This window comes from Mangifera indica, chromosome 11 (genome assembly GCF_011075055.1).
Source record: "Mangifera indica cultivar Alphonso chromosome 11, CATAS_Mindica_2.1, whole genome shotgun sequence".
NCBI lineage: Eukaryota > Viridiplantae > Streptophyta > Magnoliopsida > Sapindales > Anacardiaceae > Mangifera > Mangifera indica.
Window position 1 is genome coordinate 4,042,541 of NC_058147.1, and position 14,436 is coordinate 4,056,976.

At 36.0% G+C, this 14,436-nt stretch overlaps 1 protein-coding gene and 2 pseudogenes across 1 annotated transcript; 2 read left to right on the forward strand and 1 right to left on the reverse strand.

The window, feature by feature from the left end:
• Positions 1 to 222: 222 nt before the first annotated feature.
• Positions 223 to 4,815, reverse strand: LOC123228584 (serine hydroxymethyltransferase 2, mitochondrial-like). Its single transcript, XM_044653992.1, is given in 17 exon segments — positions 223 to 432; positions 580 to 750; positions 840 to 950; positions 1,038 to 1,149; positions 1,472 to 1,549; positions 1,712 to 1,777; positions 1,892 to 1,996; positions 2,253 to 2,290; positions 2,293 to 2,449; positions 2,562 to 2,654; positions 3,039 to 3,131; positions 3,461 to 3,585; positions 3,765 to 3,841; positions 4,056 to 4,177; positions 4,266 to 4,352; positions 4,500 to 4,553; positions 4,652 to 4,815. Coding segments are annotated over 16 exon segments (1,557 nt in total). The 5' UTR covers positions 4,742 to 4,815; the 3' UTR covers positions 223 to 432; positions 580 to 601.
• Positions 4,816 to 6,024: 1,209 nt separating this feature from the next.
• Positions 6,025 to 9,267, forward strand: LOC123229106 (annotated as a pseudogene).
• Positions 9,268 to 11,151: 1,884 nt separating this feature from the next.
• On the forward strand, positions 11,152 to 13,969 carry LOC123229637 (annotated as a pseudogene).
• Positions 13,970 to 14,436: the final 467 nt, after the last annotated feature.

A 14,436-nucleotide genomic window follows, 5' to 3' on the forward strand; every position in this document is an offset into this window, starting at 1 on the left:
TCAGTGACATTTGATATTGGAACTTAGAGATCATAAGCATCTCCCAGATATTACCCGCTAGCAAAATGGAATAGGCGAACCTCAGCCACATTGGCCACTGCTCTATGACTTACAAATTAGATTACGGCTCTTGACATCGAAGGACGTTTTCATTTTTCTTTCTTTTTGGTTAATTTATTGAATCCTACTACTCCTCAGCTGGATCATAAAAAGGGATTGCAATGAAACAAAAAGAAAATGAGACTTCATATTTATACATTACAAAAGCTCAGTTGAATATAAATTTACATCAGGGATCGAATATTCTTATGATCTGGAATTCATTTACTTGAGTCCAAAATACTCCCATTTCAATAAGCTGTAATCTCCAAATCTCCATTTTGTTCACACCAATTTTACAACAGGGAAATTCAAGGCATAACCTGACACCTCCTGCTTGGAAACAAATGAATATGCATAAATTGTTTTGAGATGTAAACAATGCAATAGAGGCATAATCATGGCAACCCCTTCATCTGCTTTTAACAGGAAAAACTTAAGTGCAGGATGCTATGTTGGAAGATCAGCAAATTGACATACCTTGAATTATAAAGAGAAATCTTCAGTCTTTGTATTTCATTGTTTCTTTTTCAAAACCAACTGTTGGAAATTGTTTTGCATGCTCCTCAACCTCATGACGGAGCTTTGAAATCTCAGATAAAATGTTGGCATCCGATTGCAGAGTTGCCACAAAATCCTTCAGCTTTGTTCCTGGTTAATTATAGTACAAAATGTTTTCAATGATTAGATGAAGAATATTTACTTTCTGATACCCAAAGATATGATGATAGAGAAAGAACCTTTGGTATTAGCCTTGATCTTCAAGGCCAACTTCACAGCTGCATCAAAGAACTCAGCTACTTTGGCAAAATCTTCCTCAATAAACCCTCTAGATGTGAGAGCAGGAGTTCCTGGAGCGCCAGAGAACAAGATGCTGTAAATACAAGTAGTTGGACAAAAATCAAAGAATGAAAAATGATTAGAGGACGGAGGCATACCCATTCGAATACCACCAGGTACCATGGCAGAAACATCCCCAGGAACAGTGTTTTTATTAGCTGCAATATGTACTGCTTCCAAAACCTTTTCAACTCTTGATCCATCTATACCCTGTCAACCAAAATTCCAACAGAGTATTGAATGGAAATTTGGTTCAACAAGTTTATAATTTAAGGAAGTTTGTCATTCTCAACATTTAAAATTGTCTGACTGTAGACTGCACAGTAATGGGATTGAGAAATTTTCTTCCCCAAATATATTAAGACAAGTTTTCCTATTACAAACAGCTTTGAGTCCAATTCTTTTAGCAGGACAACTGAAATTTGTTCTTGTACAAATGGAGAGAAAAATCAGCATAGTCTATTAATAGTCCTATGAAATAAATCAAACTTTAGTAAAGCAGTTGCAAGAGAGGAAATAATGATTCTTCTACCTTGTTTCTCAAGTTGACCAAGACTAAATGGTTGTCAGTTCCACCAGATACTAGTTCATAACCCTTCTCTAACAAACTCTGCAATTAGAATGGGCTTATTAGTTTATTCACTGAATAAATTACTCTGGTACGACAAGATGTTACAACACAAAAATGAAAATAAGCAAAGAATTAAGAACTGCATTGAAGCCTGCAGCCAATGGCCGTCAATGGAAAGTCAGAAAAGCAAATTCAGAATACCTGAGCAAATTGTGAACAATTCTGGAGAACTTGCTCTTGGTAGGCCTTGTACTCAGGAGTCTTGACCTGAAATCCCAAAATAATCGATAAAACTTAATTAATATGGGCTAGGCCAAAATCAGTAAAAGATTGTAATTTCTTTGGAAAAATACTTCTAATAAAAACAAATAAATAACAAACCTGCTTAAGTGCAACTGCTAAACCAGCTATGGTGTGATTGTGTGGCCCACCTTGAAGCCCAGGAAAGACTGCCTGATTAATTTTGTCTTCATAGTCATACATAACCTGTAGGGTGGAACTCCATGTTAAATAACTTCTTCAAGGAATTTAAGTGTTAAACCTGAATTTCCATGTATGAAAGAAACCAGATTTGCAAAATTCTTGCAAATGAGAAGCAATTAAAAAGACAAGGTTAGTTTTTGTCAGAACAGTATTAGCATTTCCTAGGTTTGAGATTCAGACCTTTGCTATAGTAAAATCTATGGCAAAAGAGAAGGCTAGTTTTTACTATACAAAATCTATAGTAAAAAGTCTGACTTACTTCTTGTCCTTGTTTATTTATCTCTTTAACACCCTTCTGAAGAAGATCATAGCCCCACGTGGACCACGAAGTGACTTATGTGTTGTGGTTGTTACAATATCTGCATATTCAAACGGAGATGGGATAACGCCTGCAGCAACCAGCCCACTAATGTGTGCCATATCAGCCAACATAACTGCTTTATGCTTGTCACAGACCTACAGAAGCCATCAGAATTATAATCAATAAATGCCAAGATCCTCTGTCATAAAATTGTAACAAGATACTACAGCAACAGTTGTTGAATTGAGCAACTTAAATGAATTTCACCTTACGGATGCGTGCATAGTCATAAAGCCGTGCATAAGCACTTGCTCCAGCAACTATAAGTTTTGGTCTGAAAAGTATGGCACTCTTCTCCAACTGTAACCACATAAGTCAACCATTTACAAACAGAAGTGAAACTTCACTTTCCAATAATTTGAAATAAAATGGATGCAATCCAAGATATATATTATGTGTGCGTGTGCATTTTAGCTCTTGCTCTGCCTTATTCCGCAACATCACAAGTGAGTTTTAATTCCAAAAGGAATTGACCGTTGTTGTACAGCTATTTCAGTAGTGTGGCAATAAAGGTGAGCGATATATTGCACTAATCCTTAAGTCATTATTTGGTTGACATTGACTAATCTTGAACGCCCAAATTATGGTGAATGTCAGACCTTAATAACACTAGCAGCACTTCAGAGAAATTAGAACTTGATTCTTCAAAGCAAGAACTTGAAAAAGATAGAAATGAGAGGTTACCTGTTCGTAGTCAATATATCCGGTACTCTCGTTCAATCTGTATGGCATTGTCTCGAAGAATATAGACACAGCAGATATCTTCTTAGTATCTGTCTGCACAACAGAAAATATTATGCAACTTGTAGGTTATTTGCTCCAAGCATAGACTTTATAGCCTATAGTAACATATACATTTTTATCTAAGGGACATCCAAAATTCAAGTATGAACTTAATTTCAAACATTTGCAAATAGCTATAAAGCTTCTAAACTGCTCTTGATATGTTATTGTAAGCTTCCATTAAAGCTGAAAATTTTGCTTCATGTAGAAATGGAGACTATCAGGTTGTCAATAATTTTTTAGAATAGTTAAAGAAATTAAAAATAATAGAGCTGCTTATTCAAGGAATACAAATACTAGTTTTTCTTGGAATATGCAGGCACCTGATAACCATGTGAAAGATGCCCACCATGAGGTAGATCAAGGGCCATTATCCTCTCATGAGGTTTCAACAATGCAGTGTAAACTTGAAAGTTAGCAGGGGATCCAGATAATGGTTGCACATTGACTGCAAATAAAAAATAAATAAATAAATAAAAGGTACAAATTACTCTTAACAAATCTCATCTAGTACTGTAAATGAAATATATAATTCTTTGCAAGAGATCTAACCAACCAGGCTACCTCTTTGGTGACAACAAAAAATGTATGATGAATAATAGCAAATCTAATGTTCAATTCATTTACCTCCCCATTTTGAAGGATCTAACTGAAAAGCTTCTAATGCACGCCTCTGACATAATGACTCGGCCATGTCAATATACCTAATCAAATAGTACTTCATTAATCAGAGTACCATGTAAGACATAAAACTAAAGATAACTGAAATATTCTTTTACAATTAACAGCTTGTACTCCATAACACATAATATATGAACCAAATCTCGTTTTATTTTTCTTTTTAGATATATCTATTGTATTAATCCATTTTTGCATACAGATTGCCTAATAATAAAAAGTTAATCAGGCTTCTCATACTCGTTTCCTCCATAATATCTAGCACCCGGATAGCCTTCACTATATTTGTTAGTCATGACGGAGCCAACAGCTTGCATTACTGAGACTGAAGTAAAATTTTCTGATGGTATTAATTCAAGTCCCTACACATTCAAAATTTGAGTTTACAATCATAACATATAACTCGGACATTTTAAGTCCATCAAGACTGGCAATCGAATATATTAATACCTTCCATTGCCTAGCTTTCTCCAGTTCAATGATGTCAGCAATTTCGGGATCGATCACCTTGAGCGGAGCATTCAATTGCTTAATCCACTGAAATGAATGGTTTCAAATAAGATAACTAAAAGATGGATCCAGCAGAACTTGGAAATGAATTCTTAACACATAGATCCATAGCTAAGGCGCTTCCGAAAACATAAAATTAGCATCTAATAAATGGAAGGCAGAAACGAATCGTACGGTATCACGAGCTGCTTGATCTTTCTCATCTAGTTCTTGGTTGGACAAAGAAGACTGCAAAAATGGAGAAAATGAACGTAAGAGGTTTAAAAAACCAATGGAAAACGAAGGAAATAATAAAATAAAAAGAGTTAACGGATTACGAGGAGTACCATGTAACGGAAGGAACCACGATTAAGGTGAAGTTTGAGTGGGTTACGGACGGAGGATGATATTTTGCGAAGAGCCATTGTAGCAGCCATTTCTCTCTGGGTTGGCAAAGTGACTTCTGCTCTGCCCACCGTTCCTGTGAGTCGGGGGGGGTTGGTGAAGAGGTTGTATTTATAAATTTTAAAAATTGCTGGCCCTGCAAAGGGGGCAAGGGTTTGTTGTGATGTGACGTCACATCGACAAATCGAATTCAACGACATCGTTTCTTCTCCAAAGGCTTTCATTTCATTACCTACTTTTAGTAGTGTTAGGTTAGCTGTTAAAAGGTTTGCAACGTAAGGCCCAAATGGATAGTACGGATTTAAATACGTATGTTTAATATGATAATAAAATTATGTGTGAATATATATATATATATATATATATATATATATATATATATATATATATTATTGCATAATTAGATAATTTTATATTTAATTAAAATAAAAAAGTCAAGAGATTTATTCTCACTCAAAGTTTATTGTTCTTTCAAATTAATACTGAAAAATCAAATATCTATTTATAAAATGTTAAAATTAATATAAATGATTAATATTATTTATTCTTCCTCTAAATTTAAAGTTAATAATTTTTTTCATTATTAAACTTTAAAATATTATATTTTTCTCTGTATGTTTTCTTTCTTTTCTCTTTCATTTTTGACATCACCATTAGTTGGCTTCACTTTGTCCCCCCCTTTTTCTAGTGTGTCATCTTCATTTAAAGACTAACATGATCATTTTTGTTTATGATAAAAATGATGTTTTTCATCAAAAAAAAAGGAGAGAGAGAGTGAAATTGATGCTAAAAAATGAGGGAGAAAAAAAACCATAGAAAAGAGAATATAACATTTCAAAATTTAATTATGATAAAATTTGTTAGTTTTTTAAACTGAAAAAAAAATATAATTTTTAATATATTATTAATAAAATAATAACTTTCTTTTGAAATTTAATTTTAATAATTTATAAGTAAATGTTTAAGTTTTTAATAGATAATAAATACTAATTTAAAAATATAATAAACTTTTAAATGAAAATAAGTCTTTTGTCTTTCAAATAATATCAAATCATTAAATTACATGATAAGATATATTTATTTATATTTTTAAATGGATCCATACATACAGATACATACATATATATGCACGCTTGCTGGAGCCTTTTTTACTCACAGACAAAATGCCAGACCGACACTCCCGTAATTGAATCAGCAATACCTACAAATCAAGGTTAAACCAATATAATTGGCCGGCTGGCTAAAGCACGCCTATTGGAGGATTATCACAATATATACCATCAGGCTGTTCACCAAATACAACTCCACATATTACACTAAGCAAACCACCTCACGAGCATCTAAGCTAATGGAAACTGTGCACACAGAACCACCGACAGAAAATATGACAGAAGAACCTGTATTACACTCACCCGATCTCTCTCTCGTTGTGCAAGCCCCACCCAAAAGTTTCACAAGAGGTGATCCCAATCCATTAGAAATAGACTCAGATGACCTCTCTCCAGTAGAGGAAGTAAGGTTAACCGTACCCATTACAGACGACCCCACAATCCCAGTATGGACCTTCCGTATGTGGTTTCTCGGTATCTTATCATGCGTCGTTCTTTCGTTCGTCAACCAATTCTTTTCTTATCGTAAGGAGCCTCTGGTAATCACCCAGATCACCGTCCAGGTCGCATCTCTCCCCATTGGACGGTTCTTGGCTTCTGCTCTTCCCACCCGTACGTTTCATATCCCAGGATTTGGGTCTAGACAGTTCTCTCTTAACCCTGGACCGTTTAAGCATGTGTTGATTACAATATTTGCAAATGCGGGAGCGCTTTCGGCAATGGTTCAGCTTTTGCTGTTGGTATCGTTAATATCATCAAGGTTATATAAAGAATATCTCTTTCTACACGGCTTGGCTTCTTATCATTACTACTCAGGTTTTCGTCTACTCCTTTGAAGATTTATGAACATACTCTAATAGTAAGAAAAGTAAAAAATAAATAAATAAATTTTTTTTATCTACACGAAGATGTTAGCGAATTCTGGCAAGTGAAATGCTGCAGGTTTTGGGGTACGGCCGGGCGGGTCTACTAAGGAAGTACGTGGTGAAGCCGGCGCATATGTGGTGGCCTAGTACCCTTGTTCTAATCTCCCTATTCCGGTACTCTTTAATTTAGTGTCGTCAATGATTTATCTGCAGCATCTGTTTAGTTTTCTCGTGGGAACATCATAGAAAATTAATCAACTCTTAATTAGAACATCATTTAGTTATAATTAAGTTTACCAACAAAATTTCAGATTCATAGAAGCGAAATCCTGAAGAAATGTAACGTTAGTTTCTCCGATAAGTTTTGTTATAGAGAATCTCGTATCAGATCATGGTTCAACCAAGTTTTTGTGCCCTGGCCAATCCTTGCTCTCAGTTAATGACTAATGAGTCATCTTAAGAATAACAGGGAAATGATATTAACTTGAGATAGCAATATTGACTTGGGTATCCCAAAACATACGTTGAGGCTTTCAGTCCATGAGAAGGCAGGCCATCTTTTTCAAAATTTGGACATTGCTAATTTTCAAAGCTTTAGCCAACGGCCTTATGCAACTTAATTATTTGCGATGACCACTTGAATAAAATTTCAAAGAAAACAGAAAATGGAAAGAGGAAGAAAACAAGTCTCTTTCAATGCATACATTTGCGGTGGAAAAATTAGTTCGGCTAGCTATTTTATACAGATAGAGTTTATTTAATTCTAATAATTTTTCCCATGTGATAACTTAATGTTTATCTTTTGTCCTATCTGCACATCAGGGTGTACTAATTCCTCTCAGGCCACATCTTTTTAAGTGCTGCAAATTTTCTTTGTTTGTGCTTGTAACATGCAAGACAGCTCAACATTTATAGCTTTTGAAACTTTTCCGATTTCTGGTGTATTTCAACGAAACAACATTATACACATATGTTTAAAGATTTAATGTTTCACTGAACCTTCACGGCATTGCATGAAAGAGAAGTAGATGATCGGGAGCATGGTGTATCACGAGTGAAGTTCTTTGTGATAGTACTTGTTTGTAGTTTCTGCTGGTGCTTGTTCCCTGCGTACTTGTTCCAATCCTTACAAAGCATCTCATGGATCTGTTGGGCTTTCCCCAAATCTGTCACTGCCCACCAAATTGGGTCGGGCCTAAATGGTCTTGGGATTGTAGCCTTTACTCTGGACTGGACAGCAATTGCTTCTTTCTTGTTCAGCCCTCTGATATGTCCCTTCTTCGCCATTGTCAATGTCTCCGTGGGATATGTTCTCATAGTATACATAGTAATTCCAACAGCATATTGGGGGCTAAATTTATACAGTGCTAAAACTTTCCCCTTATTTTCATCAGATTTGTACACTGCTGAAGGTGCAGAGTATAATATTACATTGATAGTTAATAAGAATTTTGAGTTGGATTTGGCAACATACGAGCAGCTTGGGAGGATTCATTTGAGTACATTCTTTGCTCTCGCCTACGGCTTTGGCTTTGCCACTATTACATCTACACTTTCTCATGTAACCTTATTCCATGGAAGGTAAGCACACGTACATATTAAGACTCCGTTACTTCGTTTATGTATATTAAATTCTGTAACGTCGCAGTGAGATTTACGATCGATTGAGAGCTTCCATTACCAGAAGGCAGGATATTCACACGAGATTGATGCAGAGGAATTACGCAGACCTACCCTTATGGTGGTTTAATGTGCTTCTTGTTGTGACCATGGCAATCTCCCTCGCACTCTTCATCTCCCTGAGCAAGGAGGTCCAGATGCCATGGTGGGGAGTAATCTTCGCAGCTGGCCTTGCCTTAATATTCACCCTTCCAGTCAGCATCATTACTGCCACAACAAATCAAATAACCCTGCAACTCTATTTCCTCTTTGTCCTGTTGAATAAAACATATAATTAATAATAATAATAAAGTCTGTTTCAACTACAGACACCGGGATTGAATATCATCCCGGAGTATATTATGAGAGTAATACAACCGGGGAAACCCATAACCAATGTCTGTTTCAAGACATATGGATATATGAGCATGAGTCAGGCAATCGCTTTTCTTAGTGACTTCAAGTTGGGTCATTACAAGAAGATCCCTCCAAGATCAATGTTCCTAGTTCAGGTATGTTCTCTGCTCTTTATGAATTAATCTCATGCTTATCTGTCTAAAAATGCAATTAATCTCACATGTTACGGTTATGATTTCAGTTGATAGGAACAATCATAGCTGGAACAATTAATCTGGGAGCGGCATGGTGGCTTTTAGACTCTGTTGATCACATATGTAAGAGAGGTCTGCTCCCACAGAATAGCCCTTGGACATGTCCCAATGACCGAGTGTTTTTTGATGCATCTGTTATCTGGGGTTTGGTTGGACCCCAGCGAATTTTTGGTTCTCAAGGAATAATATTGCTTATCAATTAATATTGCTTGCGCCGAAGTATAACTGTATTGTCTAATTGGGTGTTTCTAGTATGCTTTGGGATAAAATAGTTTAACGTTGTTTCCCCGTTATGGCCTTAGATTCATGGTAAGTGTTTCCCTGTGTTATACTATAAAGTATTTATTTATGACAAATTATCTGGTTATTCACTTACAACCCTTCTTTTTTATCATACAAATATAAAAGATAAACATAAAAATAAAAACAATTAAAAAGTGAATAACTTTTTTTTAAATATTATCAAAACTTTATTAGAATATTTATTTTCAAAAATAAATAACATAATTTTAGACATAGACTCCTATGTATTGGTTGAACCACATTAAAACTTTCTCATTTTTATTATTCACTCGCATATTATCTTACATAAAAACATTATATATAATAGATAACAAAATTAACTTACAATTCTAATTAATGATATAATGGTCTCTTTTACGTAAGACTTATGTGTATTATGTACTTCTAATTGGTTTACAAAAACTTGCATAAAGTTAGAAGCTAGAGGAAGGGCCCCCATTTCAAGTAAAGTTCCCTCCCGTTACACAAAATAACACTTGCCTTCCCTAATACTTTCATCACAAGACAATTTTCAATATTGCTCACAAAAGATGAAATAGAAGAGCTCTAAGTTATAGAAATTATAATGAATCCAACTTCATATGTGGTGTTAATCCTCTAAGAGCATCAAGTCTTAACTTTTTACATAGTTATCACATGTTCTTGTTGACAGTGATAACAACAATGATAAGGGCCTTTAAGTAAGGGATCTCAAGCCTAATATGTGCATATTATGGTAGGGCTATTGCTTCCTTAAAGGAGATAACAACAAAGTGCTTCTACGCATAAAACCCAAACACCTGTTTGACCAGCAACGTATGCCCTATACCTACAACTATCTCATAAGGTATTAACAGGCCTTATAATGGCCCAAGAAATTTCAATAATAGGATAAGCAACTTGATGACACAAATAATGTATACCCAATTGATGATATATCATCAATTCAAAATCACCTCAGTCATATTATAATACATTATCTATATATCTAATTATATACTCAAAAGTATATGCGCATAATTTTATTATTGTGAAAATTCTAACAAAGGTTGGGGGTGTTTCTGAAATTTCAAATTTTAATATATCCTTCAACAATTTCAAAGATTATAATTACACCTTAAAAGAACTAGACATAATGCAACACTTATATTACAATCTATTAGAGCTACAAATATATTTTAAAAATATATTGGAGTGAACATGACAATTTCTAAAATATGATAGACAAAATATCCATTTGCCCATAACAAGTTTTGAGAAATAACGGTTACACCTCATATTACTATTTGTAGCTCAGTTTAGCAAGGGTCTTATTATGATATTTCAAATATTGAGGACAAAATGACAATTAATTATATCTTATATTTTAATATTTTAATAAAATAACATAACTATATTTTAATTATTAAAATTAATGATTAACTTTAATATACATTTAACTGTTAAAATTATTGGTTGACTTTAATTGATGGATGGGAAATTCACTTATTCAAACTAATAGAATGGAAATTTGTCATTTCATCCAACCTTGGGTGAGTATGGTGGTTTAGCCGAAGTCCATCGTTCATTCAAAAATTTCAATTGTCACTGGAATCAAATGGGAAAATTAAATAATATATTTTAGGACTAAATTTGAGTCAGGTGAGACGAAAGAAATATTAAATTGCTTACAAATTATAGAGATATTTGCTTTATTTGGATGTAATGGATACATGATGCTATTGTATGGCAATGCAGGCGACAGGTCTCTTGAAACAGGAGCAAGTAACCAAAATTAATAGATCTGAAAACAGAAGGTTGACAGCAAAACTAACACAAACAGCTGCTTCATCTCCCCTAATTTTGCTCATTCTCGTTACTCTGTCTTTATATACTAGTTTATAATACATCATAGATACCAGCTCTCTCACCGGCAATGAAAGGCGGGACGGTGGAGGATGAATACGACGACTTATCTCCGATAGAAGAAGTCCGTCTAATGGTGTCAACAGGGGACGACCCGTGTCTTCCCGTGTGGACTTTTCGAGTGTTGTCCTTAGGCCTTTCGTCTTGCATCCTGCTTTCGTCCTTAAACACTTTCTTTGCATTTCGCACAGAGCCTCTAGTCATCACCATGATCTCCGTCCAGGCGGCAGCTCTCCCATTGGGACGCTTCATGGAAAAAGTTCTTTCCCAAAAAGACCTTCAGGATTCCAGGATTCGGTAAAGAGGGGTTCACGTTGAACCCGGGGCCGTTTAATGTGAAGGAGCACGTCTTGATTTCTGTTTTTGCCAATGCCGGGGCAGGGTTCGGTGCCGGATCAGCTTATGCTGTCAGTGTTGTCACTATTATAAGGGCCTTATATCATCGGCATAAAAGTTTCTTGGCTAGTTTGATGCTTGTTATTTCTACTCAGGTTGGTGTGGTTTCACTTGAATGTTTAGTTTGAGTTGTACCTGATTATTGTATAATTAATAATCTTGTAATCAATGTGTGGGAATAGATTTCGGGTTATGGTTGGGCGGGAGTATTAAGGAAGTACGTTGTTGACCCGGGTGACATGTGGTGACCTTGTAGTCTAGTTCAGGTTCCTCTCTTCAGGAATTCCCTTCTCCCAAACGAGTCCATTTCCTTGTTAAAAGGTAGCTCATTGTTGATCTGCGTACAGGGCTTTTCATCAGAGAGATGACAATTGTATGTCACAAGGGAAAGTTTTCCTGATTGCACTTATATGCAGCTTCTGCTGGTACGCAGTCCTGGCTTCCAGGCTGCATTTTCCCCACTTTGTCAATCTTTCATTGGGTGAGTTGGATTTTCCCAAATTCAACACTGGCCCAACAATTAGGCTCGGGCATGAGTGGACTTGGTCTTGGGGCTTTTTCCCTCGACTGGGTAGTCATGGATTCGTCTCCTTGCAGCCCAGTAATCACCCCCTTCTTCGCCATTGTCAATGTCTCTGTGGGCTTTTTCCTGGTGATGTATGTTGTAACCTCCATTGCCCACCAGGGATTCATTCGATATGATGCCAAGACGTTTCCAGTCTTTTCCTCGCATATATTCGACGAAGCAAGCCAAATATATAACATCTCAGCTATCATTAACAGCGATTTTGAATTAGATATTCCTGCCTATGAGCAAGATGGACACATATACATGAGCATGTTCTTTGCTCTTTCATATGGAATTGGTTTAACGGCTATTTTATCTACATTCATGTGGCATTCTTCTACGGAAGGTAACTGCTAAGAAGCTTGGAATTTAATTGTTGGTTATCTTTATCATTGTAAGGATAATACAGCATGTTTGTTCTGGCAGGGATATATATGCACAGTTCAGATATTCTACACAGCGAAAGAAAGATATTCATGCAAAGTTAATGATGAAGTACGAGCCCACACCAAACTGGTGGTTTCATTCGTTGCTTGTAGTATCAGTGATACTCTCTCTCCTGCTATGAACTTTCATGGAAGAAGAAATTCAATTGCCGTGGTGGGGATTCGTCTTTGCAACAGGCCTTGCTTTAATTTTCACCCTTCCAGTCAGCATTATAATTGCTACAACTAACGTGGTAAAAATATTGATTTTTTTCCAACATTAAGTTTGTATCTAGATTCTCAGACCTAAGTATATAAGGAACTGAAATTTTGAAATGTTTTACTCACTGGCACATCCTTTTTTCATCTGGGTTGCTTTTATTGGCTGTCACCAGGGTTAAACATTCTTTCAGAGTACCTCATGGGTATTATCTACCCAGGTAGACCAATAGCTAATGTCTGCTAAAAGACTTATGGCTATATAAGCGTGGGCCAGGCAATTTCCTTTCTCAGTGACTTGAAGCTAGGCCATTACATGAAGATTCCCACAAAAAGCAATGTTTATCGTCCAGGTATATATTCTAACCGATAAAATTATGCGTAACTTTTTAAATATTTGATCGATATTTGATATTTGATATATATTTAAGTGATTTTAAATTAAAAATAAAATAATATTATTTATATATTCTTTTGGTTTGATAATCCAAATCATATACAAAATAGTAGTAATAACTCTCTCCTTATAATAATTTTGTCTTTTAGCTGATCACAAAGATTTTAGGAATCATAATTGCGGGAACAGTTAACATTATAGAGGCTTGTTACCTGCTGACAACCGTGGAGAACATATGTCAGGATGAGCTCCTTCCTCGGAACTCTCCTTGGACATGCCCGGGAGAACGTATATTTTTTTATGCTTCTGTTGTCTGGAGCTTGGTTGGCCCAAATCGTATCTTTGGCAGCGAGAGGGAAACTACTCAGCTCTCAATTTGTTCTTCCTTGGAGGTGCGTTGGCTCCTGTAATTGTTTGGCTGCTGTACAAAGCATTCCCTCAGCACCGATGGATTGCATTCATCCACTTTCCGGTGCTTTGGGGAGATAGACATGCGCTTCCACCCGCTACAACTCTCAACTTCAACAGCTGGATACTGGTTGGAACGATATTCAATTACTTCATCTTTAAGTATCGAAAGGTTATGTGGCACAGATACAATTATGTTCTTTCAGCGGCCTTAGATGCTGGGTTGGCTTTCATGACTGGTGGGGCTCAGAAGGTGAGCACTGTGACATGGCTATGTGCCCAACTACTGAAGGTGTGGCTGTTGAAGGTTGTCCTGTGTTGTACTAAATATATACCACTTCTACATCATATAATTTGTAAGCACAAAAGAAAGAGAAGTAACTCTTTAATAAAAAGCTCTTTTATGTTCCCTTTATTACTGTCAAAGGATAGAAACACCACCAATATATATACACAAGTAACTCTCGAGCAATATAATAATATAATCATTTATGTTCGAGTAATTTTGAAGGAGCAGCATATCTAGAAGAAAATCCTCGTGACAAAGACTCCACATCATCATTATCCCAACACCCCTCATCAAAGTTTTGAGAATAGCTTATAGGGTCATACCTAAAACCACCAGCTGGTTTTGGCCGTCGATTGTTCCTGAAAGTTGCTGCGATATTACACCCAAAACTTGACTGCTGCCTTCTTGTATCTGTATCCCATGTTCCTCCCTTTCTCCATGGAAGCTTCAACTTGAGCCGACCCCAGCATGATAGCAACCCCACTCCATCAGAATTGTGACGAGGCCGAGTTCTCTCCATGAATAGCACTCAAACTTGCTCAAGACAATTACCTTTCAATTGGGTTAGAGTTGTCGGGTCTGCTCTCTGTTTC